Below are 19,746 nucleotides of genomic sequence, written 5' to 3'. Positions count from 1 at the left end.
GCCTTAGTGCTTCTCACTTTCTTAGGATGGTGCTGCGTTGTTACTCCAGCCAGGCGCCGCCTCGCCGACCCTACTTCGGCTTCTCCCGCCCATGACATCCTGCCTCTGCCTGCTACATCTACTCTGCTAGAACGCTGCTAGGTAATTTCAGCTAGCCGGCTGGGTCACTTTATTACCCGAGAGAGAGGCTGAGAGCCTAAGGTTGCCCGTAGTGGGAAATATCATAAGTTAGTATCATATATACGATACTAGTTTATGGTACTACGTTCGTAATACATAGTATTATAGATTAATAGTATCTTAGGTAACTTTATTTTTTGTCCTGATATAGCAGTATAGCATTTATTATGATACTAGTTTATTTATTGGCAGACTGGTTCCACCATAAGGAATCTAACCATATGAGCTACAGTTTGCGACCCCAATATACATCTGATGTTCCCTCATGGAGGTAATCCGAGCGAATGATCGTTCCTGATAAACAAATGAATGTTTTTGTTCGCTCTAATAATCATTCCAGCGAACGCTCCAAATTTACCGTGCGGAAACATATAAATTTGTCATGTTGTTCTATAAGAATTTGCTCTGTTCTAAAATAAAAATTCTCATGTTGTATATAAAAAATCTCAGAAGATTGACATGCTGCATGAGAGTGATTGCCATGAAGAATTGCCAGCCTAAAAAGAAAGAAAAATGATGAAACCTGTGATGCTCCAACAACATAATTTGCCATCCAAAATATGCTTGTTTAGATGGCGGGTGCTAGGCGCCGACGCACCGGCCCAATTTTGGGTCGGCCGCATCCGCACCGTACGATTAAGCAAAATACAGCCGCACGATATTCTTCCTGCTCCCCCTGTCTTCTTCTCTGGGAAACAGCCCCATCGCACCGTCATGGACGAACGACGCGCCCGACCTAGAAGCACCGCACGGTGCGTCTCGCCGGTCGCCGCCCTCACCGCCGGTCACCGCCCCTCACCGTCGTCGTATCCTCCTGTGTTTTCCCGTCGGTTCCGTTCATGCAGCAGCATGTCCTGTAGTTGCAGCTCCCCCATGATGATGGCCGCAGCTCCGGCGTGTGCCGGTTGCAGGTCGCAGCACATCCGCCGCCCTGCTCGCCGCCCCATGGTATCAATTTCGATGCCGTTCGTAGCAAAAAATCAGAGACATTCCAACAAAAAACAAGGTTCCAGCAAAAACATTATATGGTTCCAGCAAAAAAATTGTGTGGTTCCAGCAAAAAATGAGATGGTTTTCAGCAAAAACATTGATATGCTTGTCGCAAAAAATTTACATGGATCCAGCAAAATCAGATTATGGTTCCAGCAAAAAATCACCGTGGTCGCAGATTTTTTGATGAGTGGGTGGTAGCAAAAACATGGTCTAGTTCCAGCAAAATTAAAGCATGGTTGTAGCAAAAATCAATTGAAATAACAGACAATGTCATGGAGATGGATGTAGCAAAAATCGACAAAACACCGGTAGTAACAAAAACCAAAAACGGATGTAGCAAAATGGTTCACCGGTTCCAGCAAAAATCACCATGGTAGCAGATTTTGGGGGGTGGGTGGTAGCAAAATGGTTCACCGGTTCCAGCTCTTCCGCTGCACGGTTGCAGCAAAATCCCATGCCCTGTCGCGCACGGGGTCGTGCTCGCCGTCTTGCTGGATTTAGAATGGACTTCACCGATCCAGCTAGGTGTCGACCACTAGCAACGGCGTCCGTCGCCGTTTCCACCACTTGCCTTTGCTGCTTGCAGCTCCACCAAATCTGGTTGCAGCCCGCCTCGTACAGCACGCCAAACTGCTCGTACTCCGGCGAGCAGTTGCAGCGGTGCCACGGCAGCGAACGCCGACGGTGGCAGCGGGGGCTTGCGGGTGGGGAAGGAGAGGTTGCGGAGAGGACGAGAGCGGCAGTGCGGGGGGAGTGGGGAGGAGAAGAACGAAGACAGGGAGGTCTCGTATTCCGATGAGCAGTTGCAGCGGTGCCACGGCAGCGAACGCCGGCGGTGGCAGCGGGGGCTTGCGGGAGGGGAAGGAGAGGTTGCGGAGAGGACGAGAGCGGCAGCGCGGGGGGAGTGGGGAGGAGAAGAACGAAGACAGGGAGGTAGGGGATGAAGCGGTGGAGAAGATAAGGTGGGTAGGGATACACGCGTCTCACACGGGGGCGCGGTTTGGTGGGCGCACAAGGCCAGCGTGGCACGAGACCGGCCGAATTTTTGGCCGATGCACCGCACACAAACATTACCCTGTTTAGATTGTCATCCGAGCAAACTGTACACTATCGTCGCCTGTAGTTCGCTTGAAGAGGGGTGTGGGAGCGGACGCTTTAGGACCCATGCGCGAGGATCCAACGTGCATGGGACGTTCGCTCTGAATTGCGAAAGATCTGACATTAAAACTTTTTAATCAAAACCAACGTAACAACGATTATTACGGCGATGGAGCCGATATCTCAATTCTGCTAAAGTTGCTCTTAATTGGGTGAGGTCTACTCCGGTGGCGACTCGCTTTTGCTATCATCCACCGTGTTCGTGTAAACACGGCAGAGTCCCTCCTGGGTCCCACCTTGCTCCCGGCCGTGTCACTGAGATAACCGGCGACCCCTCACCGCAAACGGTTGACCCTCCCCTCCACTCAAAAGCTGCCGTGCCGCACTCTCCCGCCTGCTATAAACTCTCCTCCTCCTCCTCCGTCTCCCAGACCAAACGCCGCCCCTCTCCTCCACCTCCTCCCCCCTCATCCATGGCGATGGCGACCTCTCACTTGCCCGACTAAACAAACAAGCAAGCTCACGCAAGCGCGCACCCAGACCCACTGAGAGCCCGGACAAAGGGGTCAAGAAGACAAGGAAGAGGCGCCGGTAGCCACTAGCCACTCGTCCGGCATCCCGAGGTCGACCATGGAGAAGTTCCTGTTCGAGGAGCTGGCCGGGGACGCCGTGCGGGAGCTGCTGCGCGCGGTGCAGGGCACCTTCCTGTGCCGCTCCACCGCCGAGCGCCTGCGCCGGAACGTCGAGCCGCTGCTGCCCCTCGTGCAGCAGAACGGCCGCCACGCGCTCCGGAGCAACGCCGAGCTGGGCGAGCTCGCCGTGCAGCTCAGGGAGGCGCTCGACCTCGCGCGCCGCGCCGCCGCCGCCCCGCGCTGGAACGTGTACCGCACCGCGCAGCTGGCCCGCAGGATGGAGGCCGCCGACAAGGGCATCGAGCGCTGGCTGGCGCGCCACGCCCCCGCGCACGTGCTCGACGGCGTGCGCCGCCTCCGCGACGAGGCCGAGGCCCGCATCGGCCGCCTCGAGCGCCGCGTCGAGGAGGTCGCCGCGCTGCAGGCAGCCCCCACGATCCCGCCCGCCATGTCCCTTCCCGTCGCACTGCCGCCGCCGCCCTCCAAGGGCATGGCGATGGCGGTAGAGGTGGCGCCGCCGACCAAGGCCATGGGGATGCCGATGGAGGTGGCGCCACCGACCAAGGGCATGGGGATTCCGATGGATTTCGAGTTCCCGTGCGAGGAGGAGAGCAAGGACGCCGGCTTGGTGGGAAGCGGCGTCAAGGTGGGCAAGGAGAGAGTGAAGGAGATGGTGATGAGCAGCGGGGGCGGCTGGGAGGTCGTCGGCATCTGCGGCATGGGCGGCAGCGGCAAGACCACGCTCGCCATGGAGATCTATAAGGATCAAAAGATCCAAGGTAAGAAAGGATCAGATCCCAACCATCTTGTCTCATACGAATTCTTTCTTAAATCTTTTATTCCGTTCGTCGAATCTTCTGCAGAAATTAATTACATCTGTGTTCATAATCATCCTTTCTCTGGGTGCAAAAATTGCACCGTCTCTTACCGAATTATATGGGGCACTACCGCTAACAAAGATTGAAAATTTGGGGAATCTTTGGCGGTTGATTTGCGTGTCGTCATATGATTTAATTACTTAAAGTCGAGGCTGATGCTTACGTTTAGCTCATCACCACTTGTTTGGTCAAAATTGGCGCTTTGACCAGCTTAGTGCGGAGCGTGCGTATGGCTGTGATGGGATTGGGTTGCTGATGGGAGCACACCAACTCCCGCCTGCCTAACTTAGCAGACACTGAAAATTTTGTTCATGATGGCAACACTTTTGTTTTGAATCAAGGTATGATTGCACCACTTAATAACTCTTGAGTTAAATTAGTGGCGACCCCTAAACAACTGAATGATAGCAGCTCAGATCCAAGCACATACTCTTATCGTTTGAATAGTTTAACACCGATTGTCAATCCAAATTAATTTGGTCATGGTGTTATACAGATCTGTCGTTAGTAGTTAAAAAGGCACTTGGAATTAGTGATGTTTGTGAAGCTAATCCTTTTAGGGGTGCTATATATACATGTTAATTGATCTGAACCTCACTACTTCAGCATCATCTCATCAAGATCTGTTCTCAAGATTAGACATATGCCGAAAGTCGATTTCCATTTAATCTTGTTTCATAGTTGGTCTCTAAGTGTAGTGATCGTTCTTCTCTACATAGTGCTAATATATGTTTCTTTCTTTGTTTAGGCTACTTCAACAACAGGGTCTTCTTTGAGACGGTCTCACAGTCCGCAAATCTGGAGACCATCAAGATGAAGCTGTGGGAGCAGATCAGCAGCAATATTGTGCTTGGTGCATATAACCAGATACCGGAATGGCAGCTCAAGTTAGGGCCGAGGGACCGAGGACCAGTCCTTGTTATACTTGATGATGTGTGGTCTCTCTCACAGCTCGAGGAGCTGGTCTTCAAGTTCCCTGGCTGCAAGACCCTTGTCGTATCAAGGTTGAAGTTCCCCACGTTAGTCTCCCGGACTTACGAAATGAAATTACTCGGCGAAGAGGAGGCTCTCTCTGTCTTCTGCAGTGCTGCCTTCGGTCAGGAGTCTGTTCCTCAGACTGCTGACAAGAAACTGGTTAAGCAGGTTGCTGCCGAGTGCAGAGGGCTTCCTCTAGCTCTCAAGGTTATCGGCGCATCCTTGCGTGATCAGCCTCCTATGATATGGTTGAGCGCGAAGAACCGCTTGTCACGAGGAGAGTCTATATCGGACTCACATGAGACCAAACTCCTCGAGAGAATGGCAGCAAGTGTCGAGTGCTTGTCGGGAAAGGTTAGGGAATGTTTCCTTGACCTGGGTTGCTTCCCAGAGGATAAGAAGATCCCTCTTGATGTGTTGATCAATATTTGGATGGAGATACATGATCTTGACAAGCCAGATGCTTTCGCTATCCTCATGGAGCTATCGAACAAGAACCTGCTTACCCTAGTTAATGATGCACAGTACGTATTGCACATATATTCTTGAAATCATCTGAGAATTCATGTAGTGTAAGAAACAGCTTTGACTCTTTGTTGCTCTTTATGCAGGAATAAAGCTGGAGATTTATACAGTAACTATCATGACTACTCAGTGACGCAACATGATGTGTTGCGTGATCTGGCACTTCACATGAGCGGTCGTGATTCTCTGAACAAAAGGAGGCGGTTAGTGATGCCAAGAAGAGAAGAATCGCTTCCGAGAGATTGGCAGAGGAATAAGGACCTTCCCTTTGAAGCTCAGATTGTTTCTATTCATACAGGTGATTATCTGTTCATCAACTTGGTTTTTTCTTGCATGTTATTTGCCGTGCAGTATCTTCTGCGAGTCCAGTCTGAAAGCTGCTCTTATGGAATTTGAGATGTAATTGAAGAAAAAATGTTGAATAGTGTAGTGGTCTTCCTCAAATGAAATTGCATGGTTTTGGCTTGGAACTTCAGATCTTTATCTCCTTTAAATCACCTAATTAGTACTGTATAACACAATTTTATTAAAGTATTATTTCTTCGCGGAAAATAATTTGTTTCAGCAAGCCTTACGGTAACATGCATTCGCAATATCTTGTCGAATATTGCCCTCATTGAGTTCTCTCTAGAAGCACAAAATGATCTGATCAATTGATTTCAAATTTCAGGTGAGATGAAAGAATCTGACTGGTTCCAGATGAGCTTCCCCAAGGCAGAAGTTCTTATCCTCAACTTCGCCTCAAGTGTATACTACCTCCCGTCGTTCATTGCAACAATGCAGAACCTGAAGGCCCTGGTGCTGATCAACTATGGTACTACCAGTGCAACCCTTGACAATTTATCTGCCTTCACCACACTGAGTGACCTGAGGAGTCTTTGGCTGGAAAAGATTACGCTCCCGCCACTGCCGAAAAGCACGATCCCACTGAAGAACCTGCGCAAGATATCCCTCGTCCTTTGTGAGCTGAACAACAGTCTAAGAGGATCAACAATGGATCTCTCCATGACGTTTCCGCGCTTATCCAACCTCACCATCGACCATTGCGTAGATCTGAAGGAGCTGCCACCTAGTGTATGTGAAATCAGCTCTCTGGAAAGCATCTCCTTGTCAAACTGCCATGACCTCACAGAGCTGCCATATGAGCTGGGCAAGCTGCACTGCCTGAGCATCTTGCGGGTGTACGCCTGCCCGGCACTGTGGAAGCTTCCACCGTCGGTATGCAGCCTGAAGAGGCTGAAATACCTGGACATATCGCAGTGCATTAACCTTACAGACCTTCCAGAAGAGCTTGGCCACCTGACAAACCTAGAGAAGATCGACATGCGGGAATGCTCGCGGTTGAGGAGCCTCCCTAGGTCCTCCTCGTCGTTGAAGTCCCTCGGGCACGTCGTGTGCGACGAGGAAACGGCGATGCTGTGGAGGGAAGCCGAGCAGGTCATCCCGGACCTCCGTGTGCAGGTAGCAGAAGAGTGTTACAACCTGGACTGGCTTGTAGACTGATGTTCTGGATGCTCTCTGCCTCCAGGCTCACCATGTACAAATGATGTGTATATGTTTCCCTGCTTAAATGCAGGATGGGTAGTCAATACACTGTTCAGTTTTGACATGTTCAGTGTTCATGTAGTTGACTCCAGTAGCTGACATATCTTGAAGTCATGGTCTTAAGTAGAAATGCACACAAGAGTTATATTGGCAAGGCTAACAGAGAATTTCTATTGGCACAAACCATTTTTTTCTCTCCGAGCAACCGGCAGGAGAGCTGCCTTTTTATTAAGGAGCAGAATATGTACAAAATGAACAACTCCAACACATCATGCTAATTACTCATGGTTGTGGTTAACTTTCGGCTGAAAGGCCATGGCCCCTGCATGATGTCCTCAAGACAGGTGTACCGCACCTCTGTATGTTAGCCTCGTGCCATTAAAAATCCGGCGGCTCTTCTCTTTTTGTCCACTACGCCTCCACTTGTGGTTCTTATACATGCCTCAATTGTAGGGTAGAGGAAGAAAGCTTCGTTTGGAGGGATGTGGTCATCCATCCAAGAAAGTGTAGGAATTATTGGGCTTTTAGCTCATTTTGTATTTTTAATGTTTATTGAAACTCACGTGGACCCATTCATGCGTGACAACGGAGTGTAAAAAGTTTAGTCTCACTTAGGCTGTGGAGGGTGTGTTGAACCAACATATAAGGTTGGCTTCTTTGCACGCCACTAGAAGTTTGAGAAGAAGGCACATACATGCATGCTCCTTCGTTCCCCGCCTCGTCATGTGCGTCGTGTTTCGTGAACGAGTTTGTGCCGCTTATCGCTTTCCCATCTCACTTCTCGATGTACACCATGAAGTGAGACAGCAGGCCTTTGAAATTCTACCTATTGTGATTGTGTACAGGAGAGGGTGATTAGGCTATCCGCACCATTAGTTCTCTTATCCCTTCCACCAGGGATTGTTTCTGGATATGTCATACTGGAGATTAATCTAGACATGTCATTTTTATCATATATACCTGATTTCAAGAATTTGGAAGACCCCTTTACAAAATAGTTTATCACGAAACGTGATAGACAATGCATCGTGCGAGATGGGTTTGAGACCCACCGCATAAGTTATTCATGGTGGTAACCCGCTCTACGTGACCGGAGATCTTGTAAAGTAGAATTGATGAGTCAGACGTGGTTAACTGAGGGAGGAGTGTTTATTTTCTACAGACAAACTCCATTATGAAGCAAGTCAAGATGTTGTCCTACATAACATCTTTATGAACACACCTAATGAGTTAGACTGTTAAATGTCGTACCTATAAGAGTTGAGTGCTTTACAGTAAACTATGAAGAGGCCTCAAAGTATGACGTATAATCTCCTGCCCGCGGGGAAGTCATTCGGCAGCTTAGCATCAGTCAAGGCTTTACAAGAAACTTATGTGCACATCACTTGCAGTTCAAGTCATAGTCCATTGTTCAAGTTGTGAATGAGTAGTGTGAACCTCTAGGTGAAAGTTCAACTTAATAGTCTTCACCGAAATATCATTATATAAACAATGTTATGGAACCATAAGCAAACTTTATCAGCCTTTGGGATCTGATAGGGGATTGTTGGAATTATTAGGCTTTTAGCCCATTTATTATTTCCAACAATTCTTGAATCCTAGAGGCTCATATGCTCCATTCATGACAAGGGGATCATGGAAAGTTTAGTCCCACCCTGGTTGTGAAGGATGTATTGTACATATAAAGTTGGCTCTTTCACACACCACTAAAATTTTGAAAAGAGGGCACATACACACACACACTCCTCCATCACCCGTGTTTCGTGAGCGAGCCAAGTCAGGCTACGGCATATGACAAGGCTACTTCCCCGACATCGACGACATCCTCCACAGCATGTCGTGCCCTTCTGTCAGGGATTGTTCGCAATTGGTTTATTTTTTTACAAAGTATAAAAACGACATCTTGGCAACAGTAAAGCCATATGAGACCAAAACTATGAAGAGGTAGACCGATCAACCTTTCCAGCCACCCCCCTAATCGCATACACATCACCTCGAACAGCGGTCGATACTCTGATCGAGTGTTAGCAATTGATCAACAAACGACCAGGTGTCGGGTCGTGGGAGGGGCAGTCCTTGCATTGCATAGGTGGAGTGCAGTCACAGGGGCCGCGAGCAGAGCTGGCGTTGCGGCAGAAACCAGCTTTGCGTATACATGATACACTTTTTTTTTGAAAAAGGAGGTTAAAACCCCCGGCCTCTGCATCAGTCGATGCATACGGCCATCCAGCGATTTCGGGTAAATACTCCCTTTTATCAACTAAAGATCACAGAAAACTCCAACATACTGTATTTTGTTAGACAACACATCAATGAGCAGCAACACCAATTTCAGACTCAAGCAGTAGCCTGAATACAATCCTCTCAATGTACATTTCTACACTCTTCTTCTTAACACAAAATGGCACTCAATCTGGTGTATGTTCAAGAAGCAAACAAGGTGGAAGACCACAAATACCGCTTCTGCACATACAGATATTCACAGGTTTACTACATGGCGTATACTATCTCCCCGCTGCTGTCCATGTCGATGTCGAGGTCCGAGTCCAGGTCGTCCATGTCGTCGTCGAGGTCAAGGCCGTCAGGCAGGAACTTATTGATTCCGAGGGCGCCGGCCGCCGATATGGTCGCCTCTGCCATTATCTGCATGATCTCGTTCATGTTCTGCATCGGCTGGTCAGGCTCCTCATACTGGTTGCTCACTGTGGGACCGTCCATGAGGTCAGCTGGGAGGTTCTTGAGGAACCATGGGTGGTTCTTTATCTCAGGTATGGTGATCCTCTGCAAGCTCAAATGGCACAGGCGTTATCCTGAGGGCCGAACAAGCGAAACCGTGCGTGTGTCGATGGAGTGAGTACTCACCGTAGCTGGGTTGGCAACAAAGATCCTTGAGAGAAGGTTTCGGCAGTCCATAGGTATGTGAATATAGTCCGGAATCGAGTACTGAACACCTAATATTTTCTGAAAAAGTTGACCTCAGTATTTAGATGTTTGGCTATAACTGCAACTAGTGGAATTGCTAAGCCGAACGGCTGGCGGCATACCTGAATTGTCACTTTGAAATTCTTGGGATTTTCTGGATCCTCGAAAGGGTAGGCGCCGACCAACATCACGTAAAGGGTTACGCCACAGGACCACACATCGGCAATCTCCATTCAGAGACAAATTATTAGTGTTTGAGCGAAAAACATGAAGTACTTTAGATGTTTTTTTAGAGAGAGGTACTTTAAATGGTTGCTCCTCAATACCATGCACTACTCATGCCAACGAAAGGTGGATGGAAGATTCATAAAGCAAGTAAAGCTTTCATGACCGAACAAAATTATTCAAGTTAGGCAGCAGATGGTGGCAGAGTATGCAGTAGACGGTTTAAACTTGAAAGCGCCAAGGTGTATGCATACCTTGCCATCGTATTCTTTCTTGAGCAGAACTTCAGGGGCAATATATGCCGGAGTTCCAACAGTTGACTTTGGTTGAGAATGTAGCACCGATGACTGTAAATTAGAGAACAACAGGAGTGCAAATCACTTAAAAATCTGGCAATGGCATCCAGCACAAGTTTCTGGCGTAAGATGGTTCACATAAGCAAGCACTCAGGCGTCGTTCCACCAGATTTATAGCACAGTATACCTTGGAATAACCAAAGTCGCATATCTTGAGGCGAGGGGTGGTGCTTCCATCCAGCAGAGTGTTCTCGAGCTTTAAGTCACGATGGCACACTTGCTTGACGAATAGAACAAATTCATGTTGTCAATTGCATAGGAAACTACATGGAAAGGTAAAATCAAGTGGTGGCAGTATAATTTGGGAAGCAGATTGATACCATGGAGTGGCAGTAGCTGACTCCAGATATCAGCTGCTGGAAAAAGAACCGAGCCTGAACACGCATACAAACTGAGTTAACCAAACTGTACCATCATACAACTCTTGATCCCTTTTCAAAAAAGAAAAGAAAAATACAACTCTTGATAAAAAAAAGAGACTATACGGCAGAGCTATGAGTCAAGAGATACACCTCGTCGACGCTGAATCGGCCGGCAGTGCAGATGCGCTCGAAGAGCTCCCCGCCGGAGGCGTACTCCATGACGATGGCGAGATGCGTCGGCGTCAGAATAACCTGAAGACAGAGCTTGTTCTTTGCATCATTCCACCACAGTCCACATAACCATCGAAGACGATGCTGCAGGCGAAGGCGATTGTATCACCGATCGTATACTCACCTCCTTGAAGCGGATGATGTTGGGATGCCGCAGCGACCTGTGGTTGATGATCTCTCTCTGCACGTTCTCATCGATCTGCGCGCGCGCACACACGCACGCATCATCAAACTTGTAAAGTGTGCGCGTGGGAAACTGGGAATGAATAAATAATCGAAGTGTGGTGGCGCCGGTGGTACCTTCTCGCCGCGGTCGATGTACTTGACAGCGACGAGCTCGCCGGAGGCGCGGTTGCGCATGAGGCGGGCGACACCGAAGTTGCCGGACCCGATGCTGCGGACCAGCTCGTACCGGTCGCCGTCGAGCATCGCCGGCACGTCACTCAGCGGCCCCCCCATCGTGCCCGCCGGCCCGCTCTCCATCGCCCCCGCGCCGACGACTCTACCGCCGACCAAGGCACGGAGATCCCCGCGCGCGCCCTCTCTCCTTATCTCTCTCGCTCGCTCGCTCGCTCGCTGTCGAACCTTTCTTCCTAACTCTGGCCGCGCGCTTTTTTCTTAATTCTTATTGCCGCCACTATCTACGAGTACAAGAAGAGAGGAGGATGACGTCATGGGGCGTGCTTATCCGAGGCTCGCCATTTTTCTTCTTTGACATTCTACCCTAGGCTCACCTGACTAGCGGGCCCACCTATATCATTGAAGCGGTCCAGGAAATCCACTCGCGGCTTTGAGTTGTCAAGGTAACTGGAGTGCGGGCCCGGATGCGGGCTGTCATGGTGGGGCACAAGCGTCGGTATCACGTGTCTGTAGCGTGTGGAGACGAAGATGGTGGGGAAAGGCGGGGAAATATCTCGAGCTGGAACCGGGGATCAAATTACTGGTACCTCCTTCTTTTTTTGCGAAATAAATTACCGGTACCTTCGTCTCACGCATCAGGTTTTCGTGGTGCATCGCCTAATGTTTTTTCTTCCTCATCATAAATATAAAAGGTGATTTGCTTTTTTAGTAAAAGGATTATCAGTGACAGACGCAAAAATGACTAAAAGATCATTTTTGCTACTAGTATCATGTATTATCAATGTATAGGTAACCGAGCAACTATCTTCTTCTTAGTTAATGATGAAAGGAAAAGCTTTTGCCTCCGTTTAAAAAAAGTTGGTTACATCCATTTCCTGGCATCGTACTTCTCTGGTAGAGCGAGATTGCAGTGTTTAGCACGGAGGCAAGGGAGACGAGGGTTGACTGTTAACATCTACTGCACCACAGCACCAGCGTAGAGGGAGTACCCAACACTACCTGCACTGCACAGTAAACATCGCAACCTGTAGCTTTACAGTACGAGCAACATGCAACTACTCCCTCCATCCCATAATGTAGATGTTTTTTTAAACTACTGTAGTGTCAAAAAACATCTTATATTATGGAAGGGAGGCAGTACCAACCAATCATGTCTTTTCCATAGAGTTAATATGGTAGAACCACAGTACCACACAGTATAAGGCTGCACGGTTCCATGTAAGATGGATTAGAGCCAGACGGCTACTGCTCATCTAAACCTGGCCTTCTAAGCAGCAAAGATAAGAGATTTGTTTTTTTAGCGAAAGCAAAGCTCCAGAGACGAAAGTCTTATTCTGGTCCCGAGCTCAAATGGGCTCCAGAGACCAGAGAGAGATGCTAGCGCTAGACTTGTAGCACATATGGGCCTCCCAACAGCTGGGGGCTTTTAAGTTCAGCTGGAAACGTGCCTATATAAAAGATTGCTCCTGAGATTGAGCCGAACATACACTCAGAAAAAGAAAAGAAAAAAAGCAAAAGAACAAGCCGAAAGAGAGACTGAGACAAACATACCAAAAAATGTATGTTTTCAATCACAATCGTGTGCAGAGAAGTACCCGAAAGACACATAAAAAATTCCCCAAAAAAGAGTAAATCAGCAGTATTGACTTCCAATGAAATCAGACAGCGACTCAGTCAGACTGCAGATTGAACACTCTGCCTAGCGGATGTCCCCATTCGCTATGGTCTTGACCTTGCATACCCCAGCCAAAGTTGTGAACGGGACATCTTTGTAACACGCCACAAGCTCACCGTTGCTGTGCAGATCGGCGGACAACTTCTCCCAGGTTTTGCTTTTAGCGTTAAGAGAAGCCTCAGGCTCACCAGAGAACCCGGCAAAGGTCACCTTCTCCCCGACAGCAGCTGATTCTGGAGGCTCAACCAACTCGACCTAAAATTTCAAATGTCAGTTTCCACCAACCAAACTGGCTGCTACCACTGTACTTTCATGATGCTTTATCAAACAGAGAGCACATGAGAGGCAAATGTTCCTTACCTTTGAGTGGTCCTCGTTCGATGCAGCCAAAACCATAGCATGTGACTTTATACCGCGCATTGCCACCGGTTTAAGATTGCAGAGCACACACACTTTCCGGTTCTGCTCATTCATACAAGAAATTGCAAAATTAGGGAAGCAAGACCACCACGGCATAGACCAATGTCATGACTAGAAATGATTCTAAGAAAGACAGACCTGCATTTCCTCAAGAGGGATGAATTTGACAAGGCCGCTAACCACTGTTCTTGGTGCCTCTTCTCCAACATCAATCTCTTCTACGTAAAGTGAATCGGCATCTGGATGCTTCTCTGCTTTTCTGATAAGCCCTACCCGAATATCCAGCTTGGCAACTGAGACATCCTCTGCTGTCTTTGATTTCGAACCACCAGATTGTTTCTTCTTTGAACTTCCCTCTGGATACGAAAGCGAGACAAGAAAATTTGACAATGAATATCTTGAATTATGAAATTGGTTCAGCAGAAGATAACTCAAGAGCGCTTCAAACGTAGGAAAAATGCCGCACTATGCACTGGTGTTTTCAAGAAAATATACAAATTGCATACAACTGAGCCACAAAGAAAATCCTGTTTCTAGATTGCCACAGAAAAAAACTGTTCTCCCATTTAATTCACACAAAAACCATATGGTAAGAATTTCACAAGTACCAGATAATTTTGTGGCCTTGAGCTTTTCAGCAACTTTCTTGGCCTCGGCGTCAGCTTGTGCCTTTGAGATCCTTTCAGCTTGGCTGCCAGCGAATTTGATCCTAAACGCCTCAACTTCTTCATCTTTCTGCATTATTTCAAGTTACGAGATATAAAAGCAGGACCAACTAACAAATTTCTTTTAAAGAAATGCAAATACACACCAGTTCCTTAAATAGAGGCACTGGCTTTCCTATTTTGTGTCCTGCTGATACAAAATCCCAGGGTCTTTTAGCCTTGGCAGTTTCTCCTTTATCATCACAGAATGACAGATCTTCATCTGGGGACATATTTAATTGTCGCAGCACCTTATTAAGAAACAAACATAAGAGTGAGTTCAGGCAAAGGGGGCCTATTAACAGAAACTGTGAAACATGAATAAAAAGGATTATACTTCTCTAGAAAAGGAAGGCATAAAAGGCTCCAGCAGACAGGCAAGGAGATAGACAACACCAACTGAAGTTTTCATTACGACGGCACAGGCTGCTGGATCTTCTTTATAAAGCCTCCAAAATTGGCTCTCCTGTATTCAATTAGCAAGTCAAAGATATAACAGTGCTATTTAATAAAAACACAAATGGAAACCAAGACAAAGAATTATATTTACTTGCAAATATGCATTTCCATCACTAGAAATCGCCATTGCACTCTTAAGTCCTTGTTTCAATTTAACCTGTAGCAAAAGGAGTGAGCATTCTGTTTCAAATCCTAGTAGCTGGCACAATGCAACAACACAAAACTAGACAGGATGCAGGAAATTGTGCCATTTCACATGGTTCAGGTAAATTAATGACCTTCTCCATTGCTTCAAGATATTGTTCAACCCATTTATTAGTTTTTTCTGCAAGTGCGTTGGTCAATGTATGTGACTCGGCATTAGGAGCATCAGGTATGATGGAGTCGTATCCAGCTCCTACCAGAAAAGAAGATCAAAAATCAACTTAACGAAAGTGCCGAAGAAAGGGGATGACCGGATGAGGATATGGTAGCAAATCACAGATAATCAAGATAAATTGAAAGAGAAAATACAGAAATCAACTGGTAATACTTCTAGACAGTTAGATGGCAGGTGCAAGATTCTCCCATGACTAACCAGCTGGTTTTGCAACAAAGCTTAACACACGGTTGATGAAGTTTCCCAGGTTGTTCAGCAACTCGCTGTTCAATTTAGCTTGTAAATCAGCCCAAGTGAACAGTGTATCTGATACCTGAACACCCAAAACAGAAGTCAAATTAAAATATTGCAATGAGTGTCATTATCAGATATTTTAAATCCATTAAACAAAATGTCTATACGAACCTCAGGGCGGTTCATAAGCAAGTAGTATCGCCATACTTCAGACGGAATATTAGTAACCTTCGCATCATTGCCAAAGACACCAATACCATGACTCTTGGAAAATTTTCCTATAGATGTGAGGAATATTTAGCTATTATCAAGGGAATAAACATACACAATGTGCCAATACTATATATAAATCTACTTCGGAGTAATTTGAATCAGGCCCGTGCAAAACAGTGTCTCGATCATGCTGGACCATATCTTAGTCCATAGGCTGTTTATAGCCAAACAAAAAGAATAAGAGATTCCATAACGGCATAACCCGATGTTTTCAAACCATTCATCCAATTTCATGATAATACTCTGGTGGCAGAAGAACAAGGGAGCAGTCGTGAAGCATGACCCATAATGAAAACATGGCCCACTGCTTAATATCAAGCAACAATATACATATACACAAACCTATACAGCTAGTCATTCTAGGCACCGGAAAAGAAAGGTAAGTGTTGAGGTTCAGAAAGGTGTCAACTACTTCTGCAGCATGAAGTGCATCACAATGCACCACAGCTCCCAGTGCAAAAATGGGCCAAGTACCGGGCAATATGCTCTGGTAAAAGAAACTGCGCTTCAGGAAGCCCAGGCCCAAGAGCCTCTGCAATTGCAGGGGAGTAAACGGAACATGTATTTCTATGGTGTAAACAAATGCAGCTGGATATGCTTGACTGATAAATCTCTTGAAAGTCAATAGGAATTTCAGCTCAGGTAAAACGGAAAGCATTAACCAAATATGAATGACTAGCATGAACTGTGTGCGTCAATCAAGCATTAGGTTCAATAAAAATGTGGAACGTACCTGCTTCATAGTTTAAATATTCAGTAACGCTTATGGTCTTCATCATTGTCCAGTTTTCACCAGTTCCCAGTAGTGTAGAAGGGAACATGACCTGAAAATTACATTTTTAACAAATAAGTATTTCATGGAAAAGAAGTACAGGCATTAAAAGAAAAGTCAGTATACACATATGCTATCCATACATTTCAATACAGCTCGCATTAGACTGGCTTCTTAAAGGATATTTTTTCAATTTCTGAAAGCACTAATTACTTGAAACGAAAGCAAACATTTTCGAGCTATAACAAAAAATTCATGCCAGAATTGGCTAAAGCACATCAAGTGCAACTGACCCTTAAATATGTTTGTGTGTTTTCAGCTTTTGCGTGATTTAACTATTAGTTATAAACTAAAAACATCCTTATAAAAATAATGTCGAACAATCACAGTACTTGACTGGGGTCAAATATTCAGCAAGAAATCACAATTTGCACTTTTCAGTCCTATTTTGTGGTGAAAACAAACCCACTGGCTGGGAGTACTACTGTCCTGACTTACCAGTTGAACAAAACTTAACCTAGAAATATATTGGCTAACATAGGTATGTTTTGATGGTATCCAAAACATACCCTACAAATTATTTGGTCGCGGCCAAAATTTTGTTATTTTGTTGGATGGTTGACAACATTTTTGGCTTGCCTATGCCTCTTTGGTAACTCTAGTTCATCTTTCTTGCCATATTGGCCAACTCATGGGCAAGGAAAAGCTTGACCAAAATGTTGGCTAGTGAAATGAAGCCAAATAACTACTCCCTCTGTCCCATAATATAAGACCGCTTTTGATACTACACTAGTGTAAAAAACGCTCTTATATTATGGGACAGAGGGAGTACTAAATTCGTGCCAAAACAAGCTTGAATAACTAAAGAAGGTGTTCACCATATCATAGGCATCATACCGTGTGAAATGGCACATTATCTTTACCCATGAACTGGAACAACTCTACATTATCAGGATCCTTCCACCACTTCTCCCAATCAGGCGTATATGATGCTGTGATAGATATGTACCCAATTGGTGCATCAAACCAGACATAGAACACCTGCAAACAATCATAAATGAGAAATAAGATAGATGCATAACAGCAGAATATCTTGATATCTGATATGCCCAAACCTTGTCTTTATACTTCTCATGTGGAACAGGAACTCCCCATTTAAGATCTCTGGTGATACAACGTTGCTTTAACCCTTCCTTCAACCATGCGTTTGTTGCTTGAATAGCATTTTGACTCCACATACCAGCTACTGAAGTGTTGTTAATATAGTTTACCAACTTATCACTCAATAGAGGAAGCTCCAAAAATAAGTGATCTGTGTCACGAATACGTGGAGCATTCTTACAGACCTAAAAAACAGAAACAGAACAGGAAAGTTTATCATACGCAGTTTCACGAGGTACACACCTCGTGTACTCAGGTAAATCATAATGGTATGCTGAACACAACTAAATATATTACAATAAGTATTGTGCACGCTTACCTTGCACTTTGGATCAATTAACTCGGTTGGGTTCAACAATTTGCTGCAATTTTCACATTGATCACCTCTTGCCGCTTCATAGTTACAACCCTCGGTAGGACATTTCCCCTCCACGAGCCTATCGGCTAAGAATCGTTCACACGTGTCACAATAAAGCTGCAAAGCAGAAAGATATTATATAACAGAAACAGCATGCAGAGATGAATATATACAGGACCAGGCTAGGAATTAGCTGTACCTGCTGCATGGTATTCTCCGTGAGCCATTTGTTTTCCATCAGTTTATGGAAAATTGCCTGGCAGACTTCTGTCTGTTCAGGAGCGGATGTCCGCCCAAACTTGTCAAACTTTATGTCAAACCACTTGTAAACCTCGTCATGGATAACATGGTACCTACATTTTCAGCCGGGGAAGCTTACTATGAATAAAATGCTTTCATTATTCATATTTACCATCAAAATTTTACTAGCTAGGTGTGTAAGCATATCACAGGTTGATAACTGAAACTTTTGTGCGTATGTGTGTGTAGCGCAATTCAAAGCAGTGTTGGATAGATTTCATAACGGTCAATTTCCGAATCCTGTAACAAACAAACCAAAATTTAACTAAAAAAGCATCGAGAAGTGAAGGCTCTCTCACTTGTCACAGATCTCCTTGGGCGAGCACTTCTCCTCCAAGGCCTTGGTCTCGGTGGCCGTCCCGTACTCGTCGGTGCCGCATATGTAGATCGCGTTGTACCCTCGCAGCCGACAGTACCGCGCGAACACGTCGGCGCTGAGCACACCTGCAGATCACGACCAAAATCGAAACCATCAGAAAAACAAAAGGGTGGGTAAGCGAGAGCTCGAGGCAACAGAATTGGGGGAGGAGATAGCACAGCAGAAGGGGTGCTCACATCCTATGATGTTCCCCAGGTGCGGGACGTTGTTGACATAGGGCAACGCGCTGGTGATGAGTATGTTGCGGCGGCCGGGGATCGGAAGCTTCGGTGGCGGTGACGCCATGGGGAGGGACGAGAGGTTTATCCGTTTAGGGTTAGGAGACTTGGGGCGTGTTCGGTCTGCAACAGCAAGCAATCAAGCAAACAATCATCAGATCTCCAGCAGCAAGCAACAGTCAAATAGCAGCCGCAACAGCAGGCCTTCAGGTGGATTAACAGCACGCAGCAGCGGCGGCGGCGGCGGCACACAGCAGCTGGTTCAGCGACCGTCACGGCACAAACCCAGCCGGCGGCAGAGCAAGTCGCCGCCGCTCCGCGCGCTGGTAACCCCTAACCCTAGGTGGCCGGAGAGGGGAGCGGGAGAGAGGGACTCACCTCCTGGCCGGGATGCAGCCGCCGCCGTCGATGACCACCAGGGAGCGGGAGGAGGGACTCACCTTCTGGATTTTCGTTAGGCAGCCTCGCTTCTCGCCCAGGTCGCTGGACGGGCCGCGCAATCTTTTTTTTTGTCTCAGCCCATTCAGCTGGTGAAGCGAGCGTTGCAGCCTATGGGCCGTGGGAAGCCAGCCGGGAGAGAGGATGCAGACACAAAAAGAAAACTATGTACTATTTGCTTTCGGCCATTCCTAAACGCCACCTTACGTAAAATCACTAACTGAGAAGTACTCGTTGCAAAGATCACATCATCAAATTGCAATAAGTGGCGCACAGGAAGTTTTTCCTTTTTCGTAGGTTCATTTATTCAAAACGGTTTATCTCTTAAACAGTGTGTTTGAATCAGGAACCGCTTCCACCGTTGGATTCCTCGCGTCGAGATTTTCAAAACTAGATCCATGTTGATCGGTTTTGACGAACTTTTTTTTCACGAAAAAACCCGGACGAAAAAACCGAACTGGGAGCACGTGTTTTTTTCCTTTTCGAAAGAGGCACGCTCGTGCCTCTCAAGGAATCACAACCGTGCCTCTGCGGAAGCAAATCCGTGACTCTCGCGGAAGGAAAAAAAAAAAGAAAATGCGTTTTTTCGTTTTCGAGGAGGAACGGCCGTGATTCTCGCGAAAGCACAACCATGCCTCTCGTGAAAGCAAAACCGTGACTCTCGCGCAAGGGAAAAAAACAGAAAACGCGTTTT

At 46.6% G+C, this 19,746-nt stretch overlaps 3 protein-coding genes across 3 annotated transcripts; 1 reads left to right on the top strand and 2 right to left on the bottom strand.

The window, feature by feature from the left end:
- The first annotated feature begins 2,621 nt into the window (after positions 1–2,621).
- Positions 2,622–6,890, top strand: LOC109783768 (probable disease resistance protein At4g33300). The gene is made up of 4 exons (XM_020342366.4): positions 2,622–3,682; positions 4,530–5,280; positions 5,368–5,579; positions 5,952–6,890. The coding sequence occupies exons 1-4, from the start codon at positions 2,902–2,904 to the stop codon at positions 6,782–6,784; spliced, it is 2,577 nt and encodes an 858-aa protein (XP_020197955.1). The 5' UTR covers positions 2,622–2,901; the 3' UTR covers positions 6,785–6,890.
- Positions 6,891–9,059: 2,169 nt separating this feature from the next.
- On the bottom strand, positions 9,060–11,648 carry LOC109783769 (serine/threonine-protein kinase SAPK9). Its single transcript, XM_020342367.4, has 9 exons — positions 11,223–11,648; positions 11,047–11,121; positions 10,842–10,943; positions 10,650–10,703; positions 10,457–10,549; positions 10,228–10,320; positions 9,871–9,975; positions 9,689–9,787; positions 9,060–9,607 (listed from the first exon to the last, which is right to left on the bottom strand). Exons 1-9 carry the CDS (start codon positions 11,403–11,405, stop codon positions 9,317–9,319), a joined length of 1,095 nt encoding a protein of 364 aa, XP_020197956.1. The 5' UTR covers positions 11,406–11,648; the 3' UTR covers positions 9,060–9,316.
- Positions 11,649–12,830: 1,182 nt separating this feature from the next.
- On the bottom strand, positions 12,831–19,174 carry LOC109783770 (probable methionine--tRNA ligase). Its single transcript, XM_020342368.4, has 18 exons — positions 18,993–19,174; positions 18,573–18,737; positions 18,317–18,461; positions 17,917–18,070; positions 17,679–17,834; positions 17,314–17,544; positions 17,096–17,239; positions 16,160–16,250; positions 15,325–15,431; positions 15,118–15,232; positions 14,819–14,937; positions 14,632–14,697; positions 14,419–14,547; positions 14,189–14,332; positions 13,986–14,112; positions 13,516–13,733; positions 13,318–13,419; positions 12,831–13,212 (listed from the first exon to the last, which is right to left on the bottom strand). The coding sequence occupies exons 2-18, from the start codon at positions 18,679–18,681 to the stop codon at positions 12,982–12,984; spliced, it is 2,388 nt and encodes a 795-aa protein (XP_020197957.1). The 5' UTR covers positions 18,682–18,737; positions 18,993–19,174; the 3' UTR covers positions 12,831–12,981.
- Between the last annotated feature and the right edge of the window lie 572 nt (positions 19,175–19,746).

Source organism: Aegilops tauschii, chromosome 5 (assembly GCF_002575655.3).
Source record: "Aegilops tauschii subsp. strangulata cultivar AL8/78 chromosome 5, Aet v6.0, whole genome shotgun sequence".
In the NCBI taxonomy this organism is placed as follows: Eukaryota; Viridiplantae; Streptophyta; class Magnoliopsida; order Poales; family Poaceae; genus Aegilops; species Aegilops tauschii.
The sequence above is the reverse complement of the archived record's forward strand: the minus strand, read 5'-3'. Positions and strand labels throughout refer to the sequence as shown.